At 37.5% G+C, this 24,291-nt stretch overlaps 1 protein-coding gene across 1 annotated transcript in view; it reads right to left on the bottom strand.

Annotated features, from left to right (window-relative positions):
* LOC126475349 (echinoderm microtubule-associated protein-like CG42247) overlaps nucleotides 1-24,291 on the bottom strand; it is a 335,583-nt gene that overhangs the window by 43,041 nt on the left and 268,251 nt on the right. Inside the window, exons 13-14 of the mRNA XM_050103159.1 lie at nucleotides 19,618-19,909; nucleotides 2,685-2,867 (exon numbers count right to left, since the gene is read on the bottom strand). Coding sequence (XP_049959116.1) covers nucleotides 2,685-2,867; nucleotides 19,618-19,909 — 475 coding nt within the window. The remainder of the gene's footprint in view (nucleotides 1-2,684; nucleotides 2,868-19,617; nucleotides 19,910-24,291) is intronic.

Raw genomic sequence — 24,291 nt, 5'->3', positions numbered from 1 at the left:
AGATACTGAGCGGCAGATAGGCACAACAAAAAGACTCTCACAATTATAGCTTTCGGCCAGTTAGGCCTTCATTGACAATACACACACACACACACACACACACACACACACACACATACACACAGAGTCACGCAAACGCAACTCTCACGCACGACTGCAGTCTCAGGCAACTGAAACCACACTGCAAGCAGCAGCACCGGTGCATGATGGGGGTGGCAACAGGGTGGGGGTAAGGAGGAGGCTGGGGAGGGGAGGGGGAAGGATAGTATGGTGGAGGGTGCGGAAAGTGAAGTGCTGCAGATTAGACGGAGGGCAAGAAGTCTGAGGTTCTTTATTTTTCACAAGGTCATTAATCTCCAACATGAGAAGGAAAGGGTTCAAACACTCTTCCCTGCAACACACCCAACATTACTTCGACATCTGATGATGACCAAAAAATCCTCAATCCAGTTACTAATTTCACTTGATGACTGTACTAAGATTCATGTCAATGATATTGGATGGTAGTTTTGTGGATCACTTCTACTACCCTTGTAAATGACTGTGACATGTGCATTATTCCAGCTGCTGGATGTAGTTTTTTGGTTGAGGGATCTATGAAAGATTTTTATTATAACAGGGGCTAACTAAGCTACAAATTCACTATAGAATCTGATAGGGATCCCATTGGGCCCTGGAGCTTTGTTCAGTTTTAACAATTTCATCTGTTTCTCAAAACCACTGACATTAACACTTATATCACTAATCTTTTCGGTGGTACAAGGCTTAAATTGGGGCAGTTCTCACGGGTTTTCATTTGTAAAGGTACATCCAAAAAAGGAGTTAAGCATTTGAGCTTTACCCTTGCTTTCCTCAGTTTCAGTTCCCGCCTCACTCGTAAGTGACTAGGCACTAACTTTGGTGCCACTAACAGCTATTACATATGAACGGGATTTCTGTAAGTATTGAGAAAGATCAAAGGCTTCACTCATTGCTCTTTTGATAGACAAATATGTTTCATTCAGCATCTCTATCTATAGCCCTATGCTTTGTTTTACACCAGTTATGCAGTAGTCTCTGCTTCTTTAAAAGTTTCTTTACAGTGACTATAATGGAGGGTCTCTCCTATTATGGACTGTTCTACTGGATTCCTATATATCCAGTGCATGGTTAAGTCACTAATATCAGTTTTAATGTGGTCATCCTCAAAGAGGTCAGGTCTATTTGTTGCCATTAAATCTAATATATTTAAATCATGAATGAGCATATGAACTATCTGTTCTAGTAAGTTTTCAGAGGCAACATTTAGTTATGTTTCACAGGATATCTTGTCATGCACACTACTAATAAAACTATAATCTTCCGAATAGATGATTAAAGTCTCTATTGATGATTACAAAATGATGGGGCAACTTATGTACAGGTGAACTGATGTTTTCTCTAAAGTTTTTGGTTACATCAGGGATTAATCTGGTGGGTAATAGAAGGATCCAGTTCCCATTTTATGCCCATCCCTGATGGTGGGTCTAGCCAAAAGAAAATCACATACAGCCTCAATTTCTACCTTGGTGGGTTTGAGTCTACTATGACAAATACTCTACAAACATTTCCCATTAACCTATCCTTCTGACATATACTTTTATTTCCCCCAAAAATCTCACAGCTATCAATTTCAGGTTTCAACCAGGTTCCTGTTCCCAGCATTACGTGAGCTTCACTGATTTTCAGTAGTTCTTCAAACTCTGACATTTTGTTGCAAATGCTTCAGCAGCTAACTACTATGATTTTAACACTACCACCTGTGGGTAGCATTATTTTGGATCTTACACTTCTAGATCTCTTACAGCTGGCATTATCTGACTCAATGGAGAGTCACATAAACTAAAAACCCCTCAATTGCACCCCATACACAGTCAGCTACCTAGGTAATGGTTTCTGATATGAGTGCACACCTGACCCTACAGTTTTCAACACTATGGCACAAATGCAGCATGTCACAGACAAGTTTCTCACAGAACTTTCAGTCTTTGGTTCAGTCCTTCCAGTGGGAACCAGGGCACCAAGGTCACAATCAGTTCTTTGGACAAATCTGCAAATTGTGAGCTTTGTGGAAACTCTGTATGCCAGGCTGGTCTTCTCAACTTTCTCTGCCAGTTGCTGGAATAATGTAAGTATGACTTTGGTGCCCAGATGACAGGCATCATTTGTTCCAGAGTGTGCCACAATCTGCAGTTGGCAAGTTTTCCCAAAGCAGATGAAGTGAGTTCCACTGACTCAGTGGGTTCAATGGCACATGCGTTAACTGTAGAAGCATTTAATAAAAAGTACTACACCTAGGACATTTCTATTGCCATTACCAGATAGAACAATATGAACCTATCCTAATAACTCATGAGATTATGATATGTGTGAGTAATTTCAAAGAAACTGTTTCAGCTCCATGAAACCAACTGTCAGATCTTGTTAGCACTACAAACACAGGAGAATAAGTTACTGATACTATCCACATTGCCATCAGGGAGCTTTTGTGTTCCATTTTTCTGTATCCCTATGTTGCACTAAATTAAAACAGAAGCAAATAACTGAAAGATCATAAAATGCTATTTATAACAACTGAAGAAGAGGTTCAAGGTGAAGAGTTCTTTCCTGGAATTGGAAATGGGCCACACATAAAAGTAGCTGACTTTCTGAAAACAAGGACTTACAGAAAGTTAGGTCGTAATCAGCAGTCACAGTCTGCAGGAAGTTGCCATCTGTGCTCCAGTCCATTTGAATAAGTGGCTGCGCTCCCCGGATCTTGTTTGACTTCTTGTAGGAGAATCCATCTCGGCTCACTCTGAACAGGTAGATGCTGCCATTCTGGGAGCCAACAGCAATAACATCTCCCGCTAAAAAAATATTAATAAAATATGCATTAGATCACTCATTCAACTATTCATTCACTGATTTATTCATACATTGTGTTCCAAAACCCATCATGGAATAGAGCCTTCAAATATGCTGAACAAGTCAAGACAAATCAACTAGCTTGGGCTACTTCTGTAAATTATACAAACAACGGATTATAACGTCTGTTAATTTACTCACATTGATAGTTATGGGAATTACTTAAATACATCTGATACGAATAATAGTTCAGTCTGAAATTTACTCCAGAAAGTTAAAATGTTCTGATTAATTTAGGACTGGCCAATAAGATGCTCTTCTATTTTAGTTTAGAATTTTGTGACACTTACAATTTTCTGCCTGACGTCAGCTAGTACAGTAATCTGTTAAAGAATTTACACCAGAATAAAACATTCAAATGATATTGTTGGTTCATTCCTGTCATAATAACATTATCAAGATAATTAGCACGCTGAACCTCATGTTGTGTTACTTGTTCCAGAAACATTTGGAATGTTGTGGAGGCACTTGAGATTACAAAGGGGAACCTGTTATACTGACAGAGTCTAAAAGAAATTATCTGTAATGGCTCATCTACAGAGAGTTGTAAGTGAGCATACATCCACTGATTTAGCTAAAAGTTCATCCAGGCACTATTATATTTTTATTTTTTGTGAATCATACACTTTAAATCTCACAATCTCTGAAGCCTAGATAGGGATGCATATTCAATTTGGACATTATTGTTCCTTGTAATATTATGGACATCAATTTCACAATTCATCCTGAATTCACTGTTAATATTACCCCACATACAATGAAAGAGTAATGTAACAGCATTTGAGTGAATCCAGGGTCCTTGAAGGAGCTTCCTTAAGAGCTTTGATTAATAGCTTTGCATAATATTCTTACTGCATACATATAAGCAGTGCTTGATTTGTGATGATACGCACTGATATACTGTACTGGTACCTCTGACAAGAGAAAAATCAGCACCACAGACTTTGACAAGTGGTATGATAGAACTTTCACTGTGGTTGATGCTATGTAAAAAAATGTTGTTTTCAAATTTTTAAAATGTTTAGAAAAGCATTAGAATAACGTTTTGAGAAGTTTACATTTCAAAAACATCTCCTCGAAGGTCACAGTACTGAAACATCTTTTTTAAGAATGAAGCACTGATGATAAGCAAGAAACTCTATTTGGATTTCAGCGGCATTGCTTCAGATTATGCTACATGACAGTATTGGGTGAAAGTATATAGATTGTGCTAGCAGTCCCGTCAGCAGGTCAAGACAATGAGAAAAACTTTAAAGCTCAAAGGAAGCCAAAGTTAGCCTTTTTTTTTTTTGCTAATATCAAGAGATAGCAGCTTCAGCAATCGTGAAGCAATAGAGACAGCAGCACTGGTAGTTCCGGTATGCAGACTGTGAGATTGGTGACCAAGCTTGACACGGACAACAACTCTTGTAATCGAACATCTTAAGTTCAACATGCGGACCTCACATTTTATTCACTTTTAACCATTCAGCATTGTGCTGGCTAAACTGCCGTTATTATTGACTATCTTATTTGTCCTATTCAGTACAATTGTTGTATGGTAATGTAGGCTGAGACAAAGAATACATTATTATATGTTCAAAAGGAGAAGAAAAAGAAACAATACTGCAAACATACACATACAAAGTATACCTACAATTTTAATTCAAAGTTTCAAGAAAAATGCAGTACTGCAGACAGTATACATATAAGATATACAATATTACATACAATAGCATACAAATTATAACATTTATAATATAACCAATCTCATACAGAACTTATAGCTCTAAAAATTCATTTAAATTATATACATTATGGTTTATGGTTTCTTGAATACCCTTTTTTATATCCAGTGGGAGCTTCTTGTAAATTCTTTTACTGGACTGGATAACTCCTTTTTGTATTATACTGAGAGTTATTGCATCTCTGTGAAGACTTTGCTTCTTCTGCCCTGTGTCATGATTGTGAATACCACTGATTACAAATATTATCAGCGATCACCATGGTCATTGTTTAGACTACAGACTTGCTTGCTACTTGACTCTGGAGTGCTGATCTATGTATTGTGTATTGTGGTCTGTATATTGTTATTGAGGTTATAGAATAAACCACAATAAGGATAGAACATTGGCAATGAGGATATCTGAACTTAATGTTTGCATCATTATGGATCCACTGAAGGTAAAAATTTTACAACAGTAGAAGCAAGAAAATCAGCAATAATTAGAGATTGTACAACAAGAACTGGTATTGCAGAAAAAGCAGCAGGAACAGCAGATTGAACAGCCAGCAAAAATGATCAACATAAATTTGAAGACTAGCAACTCCTGCTCAACTGGCATCTGCAGCTAAAATAGCATCCCATAATACTGACTGTGCTGGTCCTACAACCCCTGTCTGAGTTCCCACTCATAGTATTTTTTACACTTTATGATGAGGCCAAGGCAACTTCATCAGCATTTCCAGTCATTCTGTGCATCATATTCAAAGCATCAAAAGTCTCTTGCTTTTGTGGTAAACCTGAGATTTTTCATCTGTGCAAACTCACTTCTTTAGTAGAACCAGTAGAATTGTCATCTGAGGAAATGTATAACTTGTTAGGCTATTAGTTTTGGAAATGTATGCATGCCAAACCATTTTAACTAAAATTCTGTCAACTTCACAAGTGATGTAAGTCATCATGTCACTCATGATTTACTGAACTTTAGCCATAAATGTAAATTTAATTACGAAAAGTGTGTCACATCTTATTCATAGTTGTTAATTCTCAAGTTATCTTATGCTACTCTCAATATTGGTAAATTTGAGAGGAAGTACTGAAATTAATAAACTTCTCCTTAGAGGAGTGTGAACCAAATGCCTGCCTTGGGAACGTAGTGGGAGGAGCATTTGAACAAACTAGGGATTTGAAACATGACAATGCAGTTATTATTTTTGCAGGAGTGAATCACAGTCGTAATAAAATCAACTTTTTCCATGATTTAGTAAAGGTGATCTCAAAACTTGATCACACAAACTTATTAGTGTCTACCATTCCTTACTGTTATGATGTACCAGAAATCAACCACACAGTGAATAATTTTAACAGATATGTAATGAATATATCATCAAGGTTTGCTAATGTGAAGGTAATTGATGTCAATCCATTTTTGCAAAGAGGTGACTACACTAACCATGGGCTACACCTAAACAGCACTGGGAAGTTCAAACTATGCAAAAACATTGCATCAATTATAAGAAAACTATGGAACTGAACTGAAGTACTAAAAACTCTTTAAACCTGCCCTGTTAGAAAAGTTACCCCTTGTGCTGCAGAAGGTACTCCATGTCAGTGTATCAAGGAAAAAAATAAGAATGCAGGCAACACCCAAATATGTGAATCTCAGCTATCATTGCTAAATTTAGAGATAATATCTTGCTTCCTCTACACAAGGTAAAGCCTTTTTCATGGGCTAACAACAACAATATAGCAACAATAATAATAATAATAATAATTATTATTATTATTATTATTATCGCTATTATTATTATTAAATTCATCACATACTTCACCCACAGAAACATCAATGTCATCTGATGCTTCATCCAAAGAACCTATAGATCTTGGAAGTGTTTCTGCTGCTGTATACGGAAGTGAAAAAACTGCATCACAAGCCTCAACAAGAGTAAGATGAGTGCCAAAGGGAAGTCGTGATTTTTTATGGCTGGAATCCTCACAACCACAGAGATATCATTGAGTGGACAAACCGCTGGCTGTGACATAGGTCACAGTAGGGAAAATTCAATTCTAAGTGAAAAAGTGAGATATGGTGTGAACATACAAAGGAACTCTCAACAGGACAGTGAAGGTAGCTCTAACAACCTTATTATTTTTCATCAAAATATCAGAGGTCTCAAAAATAAACTAGACTTTCTATCTGTAAATTTAGGTGATATGGATTTTATTATTCATGCACATGTTTATGTCTTACTGAGCATCATATGACAAATGGAACTGGAGAGTTGCAACTTGAGGGGTATAATTTAGCTACTTATTATTGTAGATCAAGCAGAGAGAAAGGTGATGCTGTAATTTATATTGACAACAATATTATTTATAAACCTTTAGGTTTAAACACATATTTTTCAGATCAACATTTTTAAGTCTGTCGGATTGAAATAACTGCAAAGAACCTGTCAGTTACAGTGCTTACAGTTTGCAGAGCTCCAGCAAGGAAATTTTGTATTTTTCTGAATAAGCTAGAAATGTTTTTGGGAAAACTTTTATCCAAATCCGAAAATTTAATAGTTCTTGGGAACTTTGATGTCAAATTTGTAAGTGATAGTAACAGTATGACTGACCTGTATATTTAATGAATTCTTACAACTTGGCTGCTGTGTTTAACTTCCCCACTAGAGTTACAGAAAATTGCAAAAGTTTGATAGACAGTATTGTCATTGACAAGATAAGAATCAACAATGCAAGTATAAGCCGAGTCATAAACAGCCTTTCTGATCATGGATCATGATGGCCAACTACTTGAGGTTAATAACATCAGTTTGTGCAGCAAAGTCTCCCACACCTCCCAGTTCTTTAGATGTACAAACATTGAAACTCTTTCCAACTTCAATTACCATCTATCACAAATAGTTTGGGACCCAGTTTATAGGATAAGTGATGTAAATAATAAAGTTAACATTTTTGTAAGTGAATTTATCTCCCTGTTTGAAATGTCTTTTCCAAAAAGAACTGTCAGGAAGAACACTGAGGTTTCTTCTTGTGAACCATGGATTACAGAATGAATTAAAATTTCCCACAGGACTAAGAGGGAATCATATGCCTCTTTAAGATTGTCAAATAATACCCTTAAAAGATATTATAAACTGAACTGTAAAGTTTTTAAAAGGGTGATAGACAAATCCAAAGGCTTATATATTAAATCTGGAACTGATAACACTAAAAAAATTAAAACCATTTGGAATGTCATAAAGAGAGAATGTCTAAAAAAAACAGATCAGGTTGGTGGTAAGCATTCATTTATTACAAAGGGCTGGCCACAACATATATAACCCAATATGTATGGCTCCAGTCACTACTAGCGAAATCAGAAATATAATCAAATCCTTAAAAAATAAAATTCCACAGAAATTGACAACATTTTATTGAAAGTTGTAAAGCAACTCCTGTGCCACATTTCTAATGAATATTTGCAGCAAGGTATTGTCCCAGAGAGATTAAATATTGCTGTTGTGAAACCACTTTTTAAGAATGGTGACAAAACTAATTTAACCAACTATCATCCAATATCTCTGTTAACTTGCTTCTCAAAAATATTAGAGAAAGTAAAGTAAAAAAAGAATTGTAGAGCATCTCACAATTCACAACATCCCCAACAAAAATCAATTTGGCTTCCAAAAAATACAGATCAACAGAGAAGGCTATTTTCTCTCACACAAATGAAATTTCTTTCATTCGAATTTTCTGTGACTTGTCAAAGGCCTTTGACCGTGTTGACCACTACATGCTCTTAAGGAAGCCCAATTTTTATGGTTTGAATGTTAGTACTGGTAGATGGATTGAATCTACACAATAGGAAGCAGAAGGTGATACTAAATGGATTTGATGGATGTCCTGTCTCATCTCACTGGAGCACATTAAAGTGTGGAGTGCCACAAGGATCCATTTTGAGGCCTTTACTGTTTCTTACCTTTGTCTATGATCTCCCATTCTGTACAGACACCGAGAGCAAATTTACATTTTTTTGCTGATGGCACTACTATTATGCTTGAAAGTCAATGAATCAGTGAACTAGTAAATAAATGTAATGCTGTACTTGTAGATGTCTGACACTGGTTTAAGTCTAAGGGATTAACACTAAATATTGAGAAATCAAAACATATTCAATTTCATGCATCACTACAAGAAAATGAAGCAATTAAATTATACTGTGACAGTCAAAATATATTATAGTGTGACATCTCAAAAGTTTCAGGGCATTATAATTGATGACAAGTTCAAAGCAGCTTACTTTGACTATTTTCACTCCATCATGTCATATGGTATAATTTTTTGGGGTAATCACCTTTAGGCAAAAAGATCTTTACTGCACAAAAGAGAACAAATAGAATCATGAGTTGTGTAGTGAATCCAAATAAGTTCTTAAGCAATGAAAGCCTGGGTAAAGATGGTCTTCATTTAAACAGATTAGGAACAAAAATTCTTAGTAAAATGTTCGCTGATACTTGTAGAATTCTGAATAATGAGGGAAACATAAGGAATGATGGGGATGAGAAACAGTGTCTGGTAACTAAAATGGCAAGACCAAAATGGTGCCCAAGAAAGAATATACTGCTTGAAACCATAAATAAGAAAGAATGTTTCTACATAATACACTGGAATATAAATGCTCTAAGTGCTGAATTTCAAAACAAATGTCATAAAATCAACGAATTACAAATTATTCTTTCAGAGTGTAAAAAGATTGAAGTTATTTTCCTCAATCAACATTGGCTTACATGTGATAATATTAAAATTCTTAATAACATCGAAAATTTTGAAGCAGCAAACAGCTTTTGTAGACGTGAGAAATCATTTGAAGGCTCTAGCATACTTACTCATTCTGATACAAAATACGTAATAAGAAATGATTTTAAACATTTGAATGAAGATAGTATTTTTGAGAGCTGCTGTATCAAGTTAAGTGACATAAATATCATAGTAGTTTCTATTTACGGAGTACCAGACAAAGCTGCAATTGAAGCTTTTTGGGCCAAATTTCAGTGGCTCCTTTAAAATCTAAACAAAGAAAAAGGAAAAAAAAAGGTTTTAATAGCTGCTGACTTCAACATTAATATTCTAGCTGAAATCAATGATGTGTCCAAATTCGCTGACATATAGTAAAAAGTTTTGGCTTCAAAGTAAACTTTAAACAAGCCACTAGAGAAAATGCACAATCAGCCACCTGTATTGATAATATCCTAACCAGCTATGTATTTGAAGATGTCCATAAATTTTGCTTAGATCTAGGAATCTCTGACCACTCTGCATTATTCATTCAACTACCAAAAATTAACAAAAATATTCCATGTAACAGAAGCTCTATGAAAAAGAACTTCATTGAACAAAATTTAACTGTATTTAGAAGTAAGTTAAGAGAGGTTGAATGGTCTTATGACAGCTGCATTTCAAGAAGTAGTAACTTCGACCAATTTTTGAGCAGTTTTCGTGGGGTGTTTAAAGAAGCTTTTCCACTTGGAATCACATGTAACAAAATCACAGGTAAAGGTAAATGGATAACACAGAGTATAAAAATTTCTAGTGCTAGGCAGAGGTAATTACATAATGAGCTGAAATATAATAAAAACAGGTATTTTGCTGAATAAGTTAGATGTTATAAAGCTACCTTCAAAAAAGTTGTAAAAGCACCCAAACAAATGGCAAACAATAAGTTCATTTCACAACATAAAATAAAACAAAAGCAATGTAGTCTGTTGTCAAATCAGAGTTAGGTGTTAGAATAAATAGAAATGAAATATCTAGGATTAAAGTAAATGATAGCCTTATTGTAAACCCAGCTCAAATATCTGAGGGTTTAAATGAATTCTTCATAAATGTGGCAAAGTCAGATATTGATATAGTAGAGTGTCAGAGTTAAGTAAACCCCTTTGGACTCCAGAAAGGAGCTGAGTGTCTCACAGATTTTAAAAAAGATCCCAATAAAACATGTGGAAAATATTATATTATAATTAAAAAATAAAAACTCAGTTGGGAGGATGGGATACCGACTAAAGTGATTAAAGCAGTGTACCACATAATTTTACCTCCACTAACTAAAATAATTAATCAATCTTTGAACAGGGATGCTTTCCTGATGTGCTGAAGTATGCTGAAGTCAGACCTCTGTTCAAGAAAGGGTTGAGGGAAGCGATGGGAAACTATCATCCTATTTCTATCCTTCCAATCTTATCGAAAGTGTTTGAGAAAGTAGCTGCAAACCAGGTACAAAATTTTATTGTAAAACTGATATTATTATAAATAATCAATAATCAATTTGGATTCCAACCAGGAAAAACACGATGGATGCAGTAAATAACTTTATTGAAAAGATATGCAAAGCACTAGACCAGAGGAGTAAAGTTGCTGGTATTTTCTGTGATCTTAGTAAAACCTTCAACTCTGTGAACCATGCCCTGCTTATCTACAAATTAGATAAATATGGGATTAAGGCTAATGCTCTCAAATGGCTTACACTGTACCTGCAGAACAGAAAACACAGGGTAACCATCACTTCAAATGTGGTGAATTATTTTTCGAAGTGAAGTACTGTATAACAAGGTGTGCCTCAAGGCTCCATTTTGGGGTCAGTCTTGTTACTACTCTATGTAAATGACTTATCCACAAATATCAGTTCCCCATCAGTTCTGTTTGCAGATGATACTTTTGTTTTAATTGAAAATGGTGATGCAAAAAAAAAAAAAAATCCAAACTTCATTGTGAGCACACTGGATACCCTAGAAAATTCGTTCCAGCTAAATGGGTTGAAACTGAACATTCTAAAAACCCATATGTTATATTTCCAAACCAAACACTCAAAATGTGCAGAGCTTAAAAAACAATCAAATAATAAATTTACGGAAGAAGCTGACACTGTCAAATTCCTAGGACTAAATGTGGACAAGAACTTGAACTGGAACACACATATTGACTCCCTATCAAATAAACTATGCAGTTTTGCATTTGCAACAGATACTTGCAAATTCTACCAACATGAGTACGTGAAAAATAGCATACCATAGTTATTTTGAATCAGTCATTAGGTATGGTACAATTTTCTGGGGAAGTTCAAGTTATCTCGTATACTGAAACTCCAGAAAAAAAATCAGATACATGTCTACTGTACAGAAAACAGAATCTTTTCGCCCATCATTTCGACAACTGCAAATCCTAACTGTACCCTCCATATACATTTATGAAATTATTATCTTCCTACACAACTGGCAAAAACTATTTGAGGAATATAATTTTAACCACACATACAGCACAGGAAATAAAAATAATTTTATGTTTCCCACACACAAATTGAAATTACATGATTGGTCTCCACAGTATATGGGGACGACAATGTATAACAAAGTAATGGCCAAAAATTGACCATGAAACTGACATGCAAGTCACCAAAGTGGTGTCAAATTGAAAAACTTTTACCAGACTGGGATTTAAATAACATTTATTTAGAGACCATAAGGTGGTGACTAAATAAAAGAAATCATTCAGATAGTGAAGGATGATGAAAATTTAATGGTCATGGGTGACTGGAATTCAGTAGTAGGAAAAGGGAGAGAAGGAAACATAGTAGGTGAATATGGATTGGGGCTAAGAAATGAAAGAGGAAGCCACCTGGTAGAATTTTGCACAGAGCACAACTTAATCATTGCTAATACTTGGTTCAAGAATCATAAAAGAAGGCTGTATACATGGAAGAAGCCTGGAGATACTGACAGGTTTCAGACAGATTATATAATGGTAAGACAGAGATTTAGGAACCAGGTTTTAAATTGTAAGACAATTCCAGGGACAGATGTGGACTCTGACCACAATCTATTGGTTATGACCTGTACATTAAAACTGAATAAACTGCAAAAAGGTGGGAATTTAAGGAGATTGGACCTGGATAAACTGACTAAACCAGAGGTTGTACAGAGTTTCAGGGACAGCATAAGAGAACAATTGACAGGAATGGGGGAAAGAAATACAGTAGAAGAAGAATGGGTAGCTTTGAGGGATGATGTAGTGAAGGCAGCAGAGGATCAAGTAGGTAAAAAAGACGAGGGCTAGTAGAAATCCTTGGGTAACAGAAGAAATATTGAATTTAATTGATGAAAGAAGAAAATATAAAAATGCAGTAAATGAAGCAGGCAAAAAGGAATACAAACGTCTCAAAAATGAGATCGACAGGAAGTCCAAAATGGCTAAGCAGGGATGGCTAGAGGACAAATGTAAGGATGTAGAGGCTTATCTGACTAGGAGTAAGACAGATACTGCCTACAGGAAAATTAAAGAGACCTTTGGAGATAAGAGAACCACTTGTATGAACATCAAGAGCTCAGATGGAAACCCAGTTCTAAGCAAAGAGGGGAAAGCAGAAAGGTGGAAGGAGTATATAGAGGGTCTATACAAGGGCAATGTACTTGAGGAGAATATTATGGAAATGGAAGAGGATGTAGATGAAGATGAAATGGGAGATAAGATACTGCATGAAGAGTTTGACAGAGCACTGAAAGACCTGAGTTGAACCAAGTAGACAACATTCCATTGGAACTACTGACGGCCTTGGGAGAGCCAGTCCTGACAAAACTCTACCATCTGGTGAGCAAGATGTATGAGACAGGCAAAATACCCTCAGACTTCAAGAAAAATATAATAATTCCAATCCCAAAGAAAGCAGGTGTTGACAGATGTGAAAATTACTGAACTATCAGTTTAATAAGTCACAGCTGCAAAACACTAATGTGAATTCTTTACAGATGAATGGAAAAACTGGTAGAAGCCGACCTCGGGGAAGATCAGTATGGATACCATAGAAATGTTGGAACACGTGAGGCAATACTGACCCTACGACTTACCTTAGAAGCTAGATTAAGGAAGGGCAAACCTACGTTTCTAGCATTTGTAGACTTAGAGAAAGCTTTTGACAATGTTGACTGGAATACTCTCTTTCAAATTATGAAGGTGGCAGGAGTAAAATACAGGGAGCGAAAGGCTATTTACAATTTGTACAGAAACCAGATGGCAGTTATAAAAGTCGAGGGACATGAAAGGGAGGCAGTGGTTGGGAACAGAGTGAGACAGGGTTGTAGTCTCTCCCCAATGTTATTCAATCTGTATATTGAGCAAGCAGTGAAGGAAACGAAAGAAAAATTTGGAGTAGGTATTAAAATCCATGGAGAAGAAATAAAAACTTTGAGGTTCGCCGATGACATTGTAATTCTGTCAGAGACAGCAAAGGACTTGGAAGAGCAATTGAATGGAATGGATAGTGTCTTGAATGGAGGATATAAGATGAACATCAACAAAAGCAAAACGAGGATAATGGAATGTAGTCGAATGAAGTCGGGTGATGCTGAGGGAATTAGATTAGGAAATGAGACACTTAAAGTAATAAAGGAGTTTTTCTATTTGGGAAGCAAAATAACTGATGATGGTCGAAGTATATAAACTGTAGACTGGCAATGGCAAGGAAAACATTTCTGAAGAAGAGAAATTTGTTAACATCTTGTATAGATTTAAGTGTCAGGAAGTCATTTCTGAAAGTATTTGTATGGAGTGTAGACGTGTATGGAAGTGAAACATGGACGATAAATCGTTTGGACAAGAAGAGAATAGAAGCTTTTGAAATGTGGTGCTATAGAAGAATGCTGAAGATTAGATGGGTAGATCACGTAACTAATGAGGAAGTATTGAATAGGATTGGGGAGAACAGAAGTTTGTGGCACAACTTGACTAGAAGAAGGATCGGTTGGTAGGACATTTTCTGAGGCATCAATGGATCACCAATTTATTATTGGAGGGCAGTGTGGAGGGTAAAAATCGTAGAGGGAGACCAAGAGATGAATACCCTAAGCAGATTCAGAAGGATGTAGGTTTCAGTAGGTACTGGGAGATGAAGAAGCTTGCACAGGATAGAGTAGCATGGAGAGCTGCATCAAACCAGTCTCAGGACTGAAGACCACAACAGCAACAACAAGGTGGTTATTGCATTAATGATTTAAAGGGATGTTGAGATAGTATCAGTGGCTTAAGAAGTGATGTTAAGAAGAGTAATAAGATATTTCTTCTTCAGTAGTGTGACAGGAAACATGTTCCAAATTATGTGAGCAGTCAACATCAAATACTCATCTCCAAGGAATGCAATATGGAGCATCAATAGATAAAATTCTTGAATATTATACAGTATACTTGAGAAATATGTGTGCCGAGCAATGCCCAGAGGCATGCAAAAGACTCTCCAATAATTGACAGCGATGTTAGGAAGTTGTTAGAAAAAGTGATGGAGCTGTGTCAAAGATTTAAATTAAGATAAAAGCTTTGTTGACAAACAGAAACTGAACAAAGTCAAAACGGATTTTAGGACAGCAATGAAAGAAGTGCTCGGAGAATTCACAAGCAAATTTTTGCTTGTTGATCTGATGAAGAACATGAAAAAATTTGGCCTGATATAGTAACTAAAATGGTTAAAATCATATATACAGCCACTTAGTGATCATAATGACACTTAAATGGTGTATGAAAAAAGCTGAAAATGTGAATCTCATCTCCTGAAGTAGTTTCACTGTGGAAGACTGTAATTTATAAAATCATTTAAAATCACACTGCAGAGTGGATCTTGGGTAGGATACCCATATGATTGTATACCGTTAATTCAAAAGAACTTACTTGGCTTCCAGCCACACTTTCCTATAGGTGAGTGGAGCAACAAAGTATTACAAATGATCAGAGATGGGATCATTTGAGCTTTCAGGAAGGATCATTGCAGAAATATGTGCAGTTACAGGTCTGTATTTCTCACATCAGCCTGTTGTAGAATTATAAATATGTTTTATGTTTGCATATTATGATCTTTTTGGAGATTAAAAATCTTCTCTGTAGAAGTCAACATGCATTCCACAAATAGCAAACTTGTAAAATTTAACTTGCTCTTTTTACAGAATAAAAATCCACTTCAGTGATTTTTTTTCTATAAACATGGTCCTCAGTTGTGGATGTTCACCTGATCAAATATTTTGTCAACTCACGCTGTTCATCAATGACATCAAAATAATCAGGTATGGCAGCTGATTTTAGATCACCAGAATGACCACTTGGCTTGACATCTTAATTTTGTAACAAAATTTTGGGTATATTTCTATTTTTCTCTTAAGCTTGCACTTTTTTTTATCAACATCTACAACTGTACCCCGTTAGTTACCTGATGGTGTGTGGCAGACAGTACTTCTGCTACCACTATCTGATCCCACATTCCCCGTTCCATTTGTGAATGGTGGTGTGTGGTAGACTGATTCCTGAGGAAGGTTTGTGTATATAATCTATAGTTATTTCATGCAACTGGCTGTGAAAATGATGCCATTGCCATCTAGCAGAACTCACTGGAATCATCCACACAAAACGTAAATTAAAGACCCCTATCACATTCTTCTGTCTGTATGAGAAGGCTAATTTTAGGAACTACTGTTGGGATTTTGATATGGTATTCATTAACGGACCGACTGATTCAGAAGGTAGGATTCTTGGCACAGGAGATAGGTTTAAGGCCACCCAACTGCAGGGACAGCTCGGTGTGAGCTACTGCTACTTGGAGGCTGGTACAAGCCACTATTTATTCCTAAACGACCTGTGATGCAAGAGGTATCAGATATTAAGCCGATAAGGACAGATTTTTTGATACAGAATTAATGTTTAAGGAGAGTGAAGGGAAATGCAAGGAATGGTCACAGACAAAATGTAGCTCACGCAAAACTGATACTGCAATTGAGTGGGCTGGCTGGTGTGGTAGCTCACAGCACCCACATTTGCTACAAGATGTCACCACAAATGCCAGTTAAATATGAAACAGCTAACATTTGTGCTTCCAGAGAACTTTCTTGGCACACACAACTTAAATTGTTTAAGTTAAATGAGAGTGATGATATTCAGTTACCTAACATTGTTCTTTGAATTTTAATCATAACTCTATACAGTGGCCTGTAAGCAAAATTATAACTATGCCAGACAAGTCATTCAGCCATAGATACTTTGAGCTACCCATATGAAGCTGGGGCATGTGGCTAGTTTATACATATTGTAAACAGTGACGGCTGTATCACGTTTCCTCTGGGTACTACTGAAATTATCTTTACATCTGTCAGTTTTGCTCCATTAAGAGTGACGTTTTGAATTCTCTCTGCAAGGAAATGTTGAATCCAGTCACAAATCTGGCATGACACTTGGTTTCATTAAACGACAGTGCAGAACTGTATGACATGGCTCCTTGCGGTCAAGGACCACGGCATTAACCTGAGTGCCATTGTTTATGGCACACTGGATCTCATGGAGAAACAGAGTGAGCTGAATTTCGCAAGATCTCTGTTTGCGGAGTCCATGTTGACTTTATCGACGAGATTATTGTTCTTCAAAAATGTCATGCGAGTGTAAAACAAGTTCTATAATTCTAGAAAAAATCGATGTCAGCGATATAGGTCTACAGTTATGTGCTTCTATTCTACAGCCTTTTTCGAAAATGGGAATGAATTGTGTATTTTCCCCGTCGGTAGGTAGGCCCAAAGTAGGTAGTAGGTAGTAGCGCGTAGGCCCTATGCTTCAGTCCTCCAGTGACCTAGGATAAATTGCTGCTGTAAGGAGAACAAGTTCTTTCACATAATCTCCGTAGAGTATTACAGTCTCTCATCTTGTCCACATTCCTTTCCACTACTAAGTGACTGTATTTGCTTTTCACTTACCTCAATATCTGCCGTTTCAGCACTCGTGTGATGATTGAAAAGGGGGGACTGTGTTATGATCATCCATACTGAAATATTTTCGCAAGACCAGAGTCAGTATTTCGACCTTCTCTCTGTAATTCTCCATTTCGATGCCAGTATGGTCACTGAGTGTCTGAGTAAATGATTTCCGTCTGCTTACTGATTAGTAAGACTGGAAATTCTTAGGGTTTCTAGTCAGATTGATAGGCAAAATTTTACCTTCAGACACCGAACGCTTCTCTCATTGCTCTCCTTACGCTCATTTTCACTTTGTACAGCTTTTGTTTGACAGCTAGGTTTGACTTCTCTCAAATCTGACATGAAGCTTTCTTTGTTTATGAAGCAACTTTCTAACAAGTCTATTGAACCATGATGAATCCTTCCTATCCTTTACGACCTAGCTCAAAACATTTTTCTGGGGCATGTTGAAAGATGCTTTTCTATTTTACCCATTAGTGCTCCACATTTACGTCCTAAGCACTAAATATTTGATGTTAGCTACTCTGATACTCTGCGATTTGTATCTTGTCACTCATGCTAAACAAAAATATTTTCCTACCTTTCTTCATAATTCTTGTAACACCTGCAGTGATTGATGCTAGCAGGATCCTGTGGTCACTAAGCCCTTTTCTACGTTAACTGACCCAAAAAGTTCAGGTCTGTTTGTTGTTAGAAGGTCTGAGACGTTGCCCTCACAACTTGGTTCTCTCAGCAGGTGCTCCACATAATTTGAGGACAAAACATTCAGAATAACATCCCAGCAGTCCTTGTCTCTGGCACCAGTTTTGATTCTATAACAGACAAATTGAAGTCTTCCCCTATTACAACAACGTCATCAGGGAAGCTATTCACGAAATTCTGCAAATTCGAATAATTACTAACTGCAGTATGTACACCAAATGCAGTCCAAACATCTGTGAGTAAAATAATGTCTTCCAAATAGATCGCATGATCCTGTATGACAGTATCAAATTTCACTTCGCTAGAACGAGGAACCAGCATTTCAACGAGTAGCCTTACGATGGTCATTATCTGTTCGAAAAATATCACGCGATGTCGACAGTTCTAAAAAATGCAATTATTTTAAATCCGGTTAGGAAATATTCAGAAATATTCCTGCCTAATTTAAATTACGGTACCGTATGTAGTACATTAATGGAAGAATGTATTTTAATATATTCATATTATTCATATGTACTACACTCAATTCTTAGCTTTATTGGCAAACAAATGCACAAAATATGAACACAATTTTCAAACTCCAGAAAAGAGCCACAAGAATAATAACTTAAATACTAGTCGAGTTCATTATAAAGATCTGTTAGAACACTTGGGATTTTCACTGCTCCATGTGAATACATTTACCAGTCAGTTGTACACATCAAAAATAACGTTGGTAATCACTGCACAAAGAGCTCTGTCCATGACCATGTAACAAGAGATAGACTCAACTTACATTTACCAAGAAAAAATAAACATAAAACTCAAAACAGCATTTTCTACCAAGGAATAAAACTGTACAATATATTACCACAAGAGATTAAAGAAATTACAGAAATACACTTATTTAAAAAGGCAGCTAAAAAGTACCTGTTATGCAATACGTTTTATACATTGAAGGATTACTTAGCTAAAACAGAGTAGGGGTTTGATAGAAAATGTTATACAAATAAATAATTATAATAATGACTATAAAATATCCAACATTCCACATAACATCATCACTTTATATTCTTTTTTTCCTTCTTATTTTCCTTTCTAGAAATACTTACTCCCAAGCTATGCATAGCACAATTAACTATATTCATATTTCAAGTGTGTGTGTGTGTGTGTGTGTGTGTGTGTGCGTGTGTGTGTGTGTGTGTGTGTGTGTTTGTAGTGTTATGAAACAATGTGTGCAGTGACAGGTAGTGAGATATGAGTGAACAATTGTGGCGTTACATTATTTATTAAGTTATTTGTATACCAGGAGTAAATCTAATGATTGTCTCTAACTAGAAGTTTGTAAATGTGTGTGTGTACGGATTAGACTATTTTAAATTGATCTAATTTTGTAAATAATTTGACATGTCCTATATCCTTGTAAAAAGAGATCTACGCATGAATAAAGCTACTACTACTACTACTACAACGTATCTTCAGAGCCACTAACTACGAGCCACGCCTGGTCCACGCGCAAGCAGCAGCTATGAAACGCGGGAGGCCTCTGGCGCTCACCTGGGTTGTACCCGACGCAGTTGAGCGGGCTGCCGCACACTCGCACGCTGGCGACGGGCGCGCCGTTGTCGGCGTTGAGCACGACGAGGTAGCCTTCGCTGCTGCCCGCAGCCAGCGCCACGCCGAACGGGTGGAAGCACAGCGACACCACCTCGTAGGCCACCTGCGCTGACCACAGCAACTTGTGGCGCCGCCACAGCGCCACCAGCTTGTCGTGGCCGCCCGTCGCAAACAGTTCGTCGTCCGGGTGCACAGCCAGGCCCCACAGCTGCCGTGAGTGTCCCAGCACCACCTGCGGTCCCATTCAGTCCTCGCGTCACAGCTCGATCGCTTTGCCCTTCGCACCGGAGTACCCCGGGCGCTTGTATTTCTGAACCAAATTCGTATGAAGAAGCAATGAATTGTGACGACTGTGAAAAATGGAAGGAAGCCTTAGATAATGAGCATAAATCTTTACTTGAAAATGAAACGTGGATTTTGACTGATTTACCACCAGGCAGGAAGGTAATTAGTTCGAAATGGGTGTTCAAGGTGAAAGAAACGTCAAATGGTGAAACTGCACATTGTAAGGCTCGTTTTGTAGCGAAAGGTTATTCCCAAATACCAGGAATAGACTATGAGGAAACGTTCTCGCCTGTTGTTCGTCATTCTTCACTTAGCATCCTGTTAGCTTCATCAGCTGAATTTAACCTTGACATTGAACATATGGATGTTCAAATTGCGTTCCTATATGGTGATCTCGATGAAGAAGTTTACATTCGTCATCCTGAAGGCTACGTGAAGAAGGGGGAGGAGATGAAGGTTCGCAAGCTGAAGAAGGCAATTTATGGTCAAAAGCAGGCGTCACGCGTTTGAAATATGAAATTAGATATGACATTACATAAAATGAACCTAAAGAAGTCAGAATGTGATTCTTGCATTTACTTCAGAATTGAGAAGCAAAATATACTCATTATGGCTGTTTATGTAGACGACTTGATCATTTGCTCTAATAGAAATAATAAGTGGAAGAAAGAATCGAAGAAAGGATTAATGAATCAGTTTAAGATGAGAGATCTTGGTGAACTTAGTTGGTGTCTTGGCATGAGAATAAAACGAAACAGGAAACAAGGGGCGATTAGTATTTATCAAAACAAATATGCAGCAAACATACTCAAGAAATTTGGTATGGAACATTGCAATCCGGTTGCATATCCATTTGAACCTGGTTCAAAGCTGCAGAAATGTGAAAATAAATTGACAGATGACGAAAACCTTGTGTTACATCGCATTCCTTATCAGAAAGCCGTAGGATCACTATTGTATTCAGCTCAAAGTACAAGATCGGACATTGCATATGCTGTGGGGGTTCTAAGCAAATTCAATTCTAATTATCGGAAAATCATCTGGGAAGCGGTCAAACGAATTATGCGACACATTAAAGGCACAGTCAATGTAGGACTAATTTACCCAAAGAAGTGGAACAACTGAAATTGAGGGTTTCTGTGACGCTGATTATGCATCAGACCTCCATCAGCGGCTATCAACGACCGGCTATATCTTCAAGTTAGCTGGGACAGCAGTTTCCTGGACTTCAAAACGACAACAAACGGTCGCTCTATCAACTACGGAAGCTGAGTATATGGCTCTATCAGAAGCAGCGCAAGAAGCGGTAACCTTCAAGGATTGCTTCGTGAATTGTGTGTTACGCATAGTGAAAAACCAGTAAGTGTACGCTGTGATAATAGAGGTGCCATTGCACTGAGTCACAGTGGTGTGCATCACGCTCGAACAAAACACATTAACGTGAGGCACCACTATATTCGTGATTTAATTAAAACAGGAAAATTCGGTGTAAAACCTGTAAGTACCGATAAGCAGCAAGCTGATTTTTTGACAAAGGCACTGCCTAAAGGTAAACATGAGCGGTGCTGTCAAACTGTGGGACTTTCAGAGTTCACGAACTGACATCTCGAGAACTTGTGGGGGTATTGGGAACAATCATATTTTACTATTCGATGTGTTATATGTATGGTAGTTTATGTTTTCTCTTTGATCTTCGTTATGTAACATCGCTGAATACATAGTCTCTAAAAATGTGTGTTCCTGGCAATATGGTGTATTGTGTATTTGATTAAAAGGTCAACTTTATAATCTCACAGAGGACTAATTAGAGTCAATATATAATATTTCCGAAAGACGAAAACGGAATTTAGGAGACTGTTTCTCGCTGTTGTGTTTGCATATTAAGCTCTGAAGCGGATTTGCCAGCCCAGTCAAATATGGCGTTTGGAAAACAGCTGTTCCAATTTCTGATTTACTCAGCACAATCTCTTCACTTAAATACAGAGGGGTCCAAAAAAATTTATCCACTGTTTAAAAGTCCATAACTGGCAAACTAACTGACAGAGTTGTCTCATCTTTGGTGGTGTAATAGTTTGTAGTTCCGGCAATCGCCGCGCAAGCATAGTATTATGTTGTTTTGTTTTGTCAGATGACAGTCGCCAGATAGTGTTTTGTTCTTAGTTGCACCTAGTTACTCGAGTAAACATGGCTGGTGCAAGGATTACGTTCTATGAAAGGAAGTCAGTTTTGAAGTGGTATTTTACCTGTCATCTGAGACTTGTATGGAGAGGGAAGCGTTTACTTTCAACAAGATGGTGCCCCAGACCACTACCAAAATTGTGTTAGGGCGTATCTCTACGAAAATCTACCAGGAAGATGGATAGGCCGTAGAGGTGCTGTGGAGGATCCACCACATTCCCCAGACCTAACTCCTCTGGACCTTTACCTGTGGGGAACACTAAAGGACGTCGTTTATCGACAAAAGCCACGCACATTCGATGACCTTGGAGAATCCATTGTACATTCATGTGCAAATATCCAACAGAACACGTTGCAGCCAGTAGTTCGTGCTGCAGTTCAGCGGCATCGTTTGTGTGTGGATGTTAATGGTGACCATTTCGAACACCTACAGTGATGTCTTTAAGTTGGGCTTTAAGCTACACTTCCACCAAAAATGAGACAACTCCGTCAATTAATTTGCAAGTTATGGACTTTTAAACAGTGGATACATTTATTTAGACCCCTCTGTATTAAGCCAAGTTTACACGACGACATTGGGTTGCGCCATTGCGCCACTCGTTGCGTGGAAAGAATTACATGCAAGTGATTTCACATATGCCTGTAGACACGGCGACACCAGTTTACACTTCAGCTTCATCGTTTTGTGGGTCCCTGAGTCGTGTCTGAAATGAGAGTTTTGGCAGCTGCACATCGCACTGGTGGAGTTAAAGCTTGTTGCGTGGAATCACTGCATAAGAAAAAAAAAATGAGAAACGTGTTTCGATTCGGACTGGATGAAGAAAAGACGTCAGCTCGGTTGCTCAGCATCCTTGCTGAAATAATTTATAACAGAAGATCCAAGACGTTCTTTTAATTATCTTAGAATGTCACCGGAACTATTCACATTTCTTCTAAATAGAGTGATAAGGAATAAAGATACTCTAATGCATGAAGCGCTGTCGCCAGAACCGAAATTACATATCATATTGCGTGCATTACAATCGAGAACATCGACATGCTATAAGATACAGTTTTAAATGTTGATGCCGCTATTTCATTAACACCAATAATTATTAACATTAACAGGTTAATTATTAACATTAGCAACAATAATTATTCGAAGCAGGCCGCATTAAGAAGAGAATGGTTTGCAAACTACTCTCTTGAAGATAGATCTGTCCAGTGGCAATATTTCAAAATTCTAATATATGTGAATGGGGAGCACTGCAGCGATGTTTTAAATAGATGAATACTGATTAAAGAATGCAGCTTCTTGAATCTGTGTAGCCTTCCCTCCTGTCAACAATATTCCTTAACAAAGAGTTGGCCTACTCGTACGACGGGATTTCAGTCTTGTAGACGAGAGCATTGCCACAGCTAGTATTACACTTGCTTGTATTTTTCTTAATTCAGTTGTATATGTGCTCCTAGCACAATAAATTTTACCCTGCAGCTCAGATATTGTCAAACCATCTATGTTATGATCGCACATGACGGTCTCAGCGTCAGCAATATGTTGCTTATTTTTGTAATCATCATCAATGAAATCCCACAAACTCCTACGCAAAGCATATATATCCATAAAGCGAACAGTATTCTCCGTTCCCCATTTCATGCTTCCGTTTGTCTACACTCTACAAACACACATAACCTCAAAACTCGTGCAACCAGTGTCGCCGAAGTTGGAACACGCCGGAAGTTTTTAGTTTCAGCAACTAGTTGCGCAAACGCGTGGCGCGCAAGCGTAGTGGCCGTTGGCGCAGTTGTCTGCAACCTAATGTCGTCGTGTAAACTAGGCTTAGAGATACCCAGTTTCATGCTCATTCTGCTTCTCCTTGAGCGCACAATAAGTCACCCATCCATATAAGTCGAATATTTTGAAAACCTGACAATCCAACCACGTTTCATGGGAACGAAAACCGATTGTCGAAGAGGAAGACCGGCAGCAAGAATCGGATTTCCAGAATCGATTGCGAAGTGTTTATGTGGACAGTTAGAAACGGTATTGTGAAATCTGTTTACGTAATCTGATTTCGGGAGCCCCATGTAAACATAGGGGGAGCTTGCACTGTAGACTGCAGTCTCAGTGATACTGTCAACGATCGCCAGTGGTCGCTCGACAGACATCTA

Source organism: Schistocerca serialis, chromosome 4 (genome assembly GCF_023864345.2).
Source record: "Schistocerca serialis cubense isolate TAMUIC-IGC-003099 chromosome 4, iqSchSeri2.2, whole genome shotgun sequence".
In the NCBI taxonomy this organism is placed as follows: domain Eukaryota; kingdom Metazoa; phylum Arthropoda; class Insecta; order Orthoptera; family Acrididae; genus Schistocerca; species Schistocerca serialis.
The sequence above is the reverse complement of the archived record's forward strand: the minus strand, read 5'-3'. Positions and strand labels throughout refer to the sequence as shown.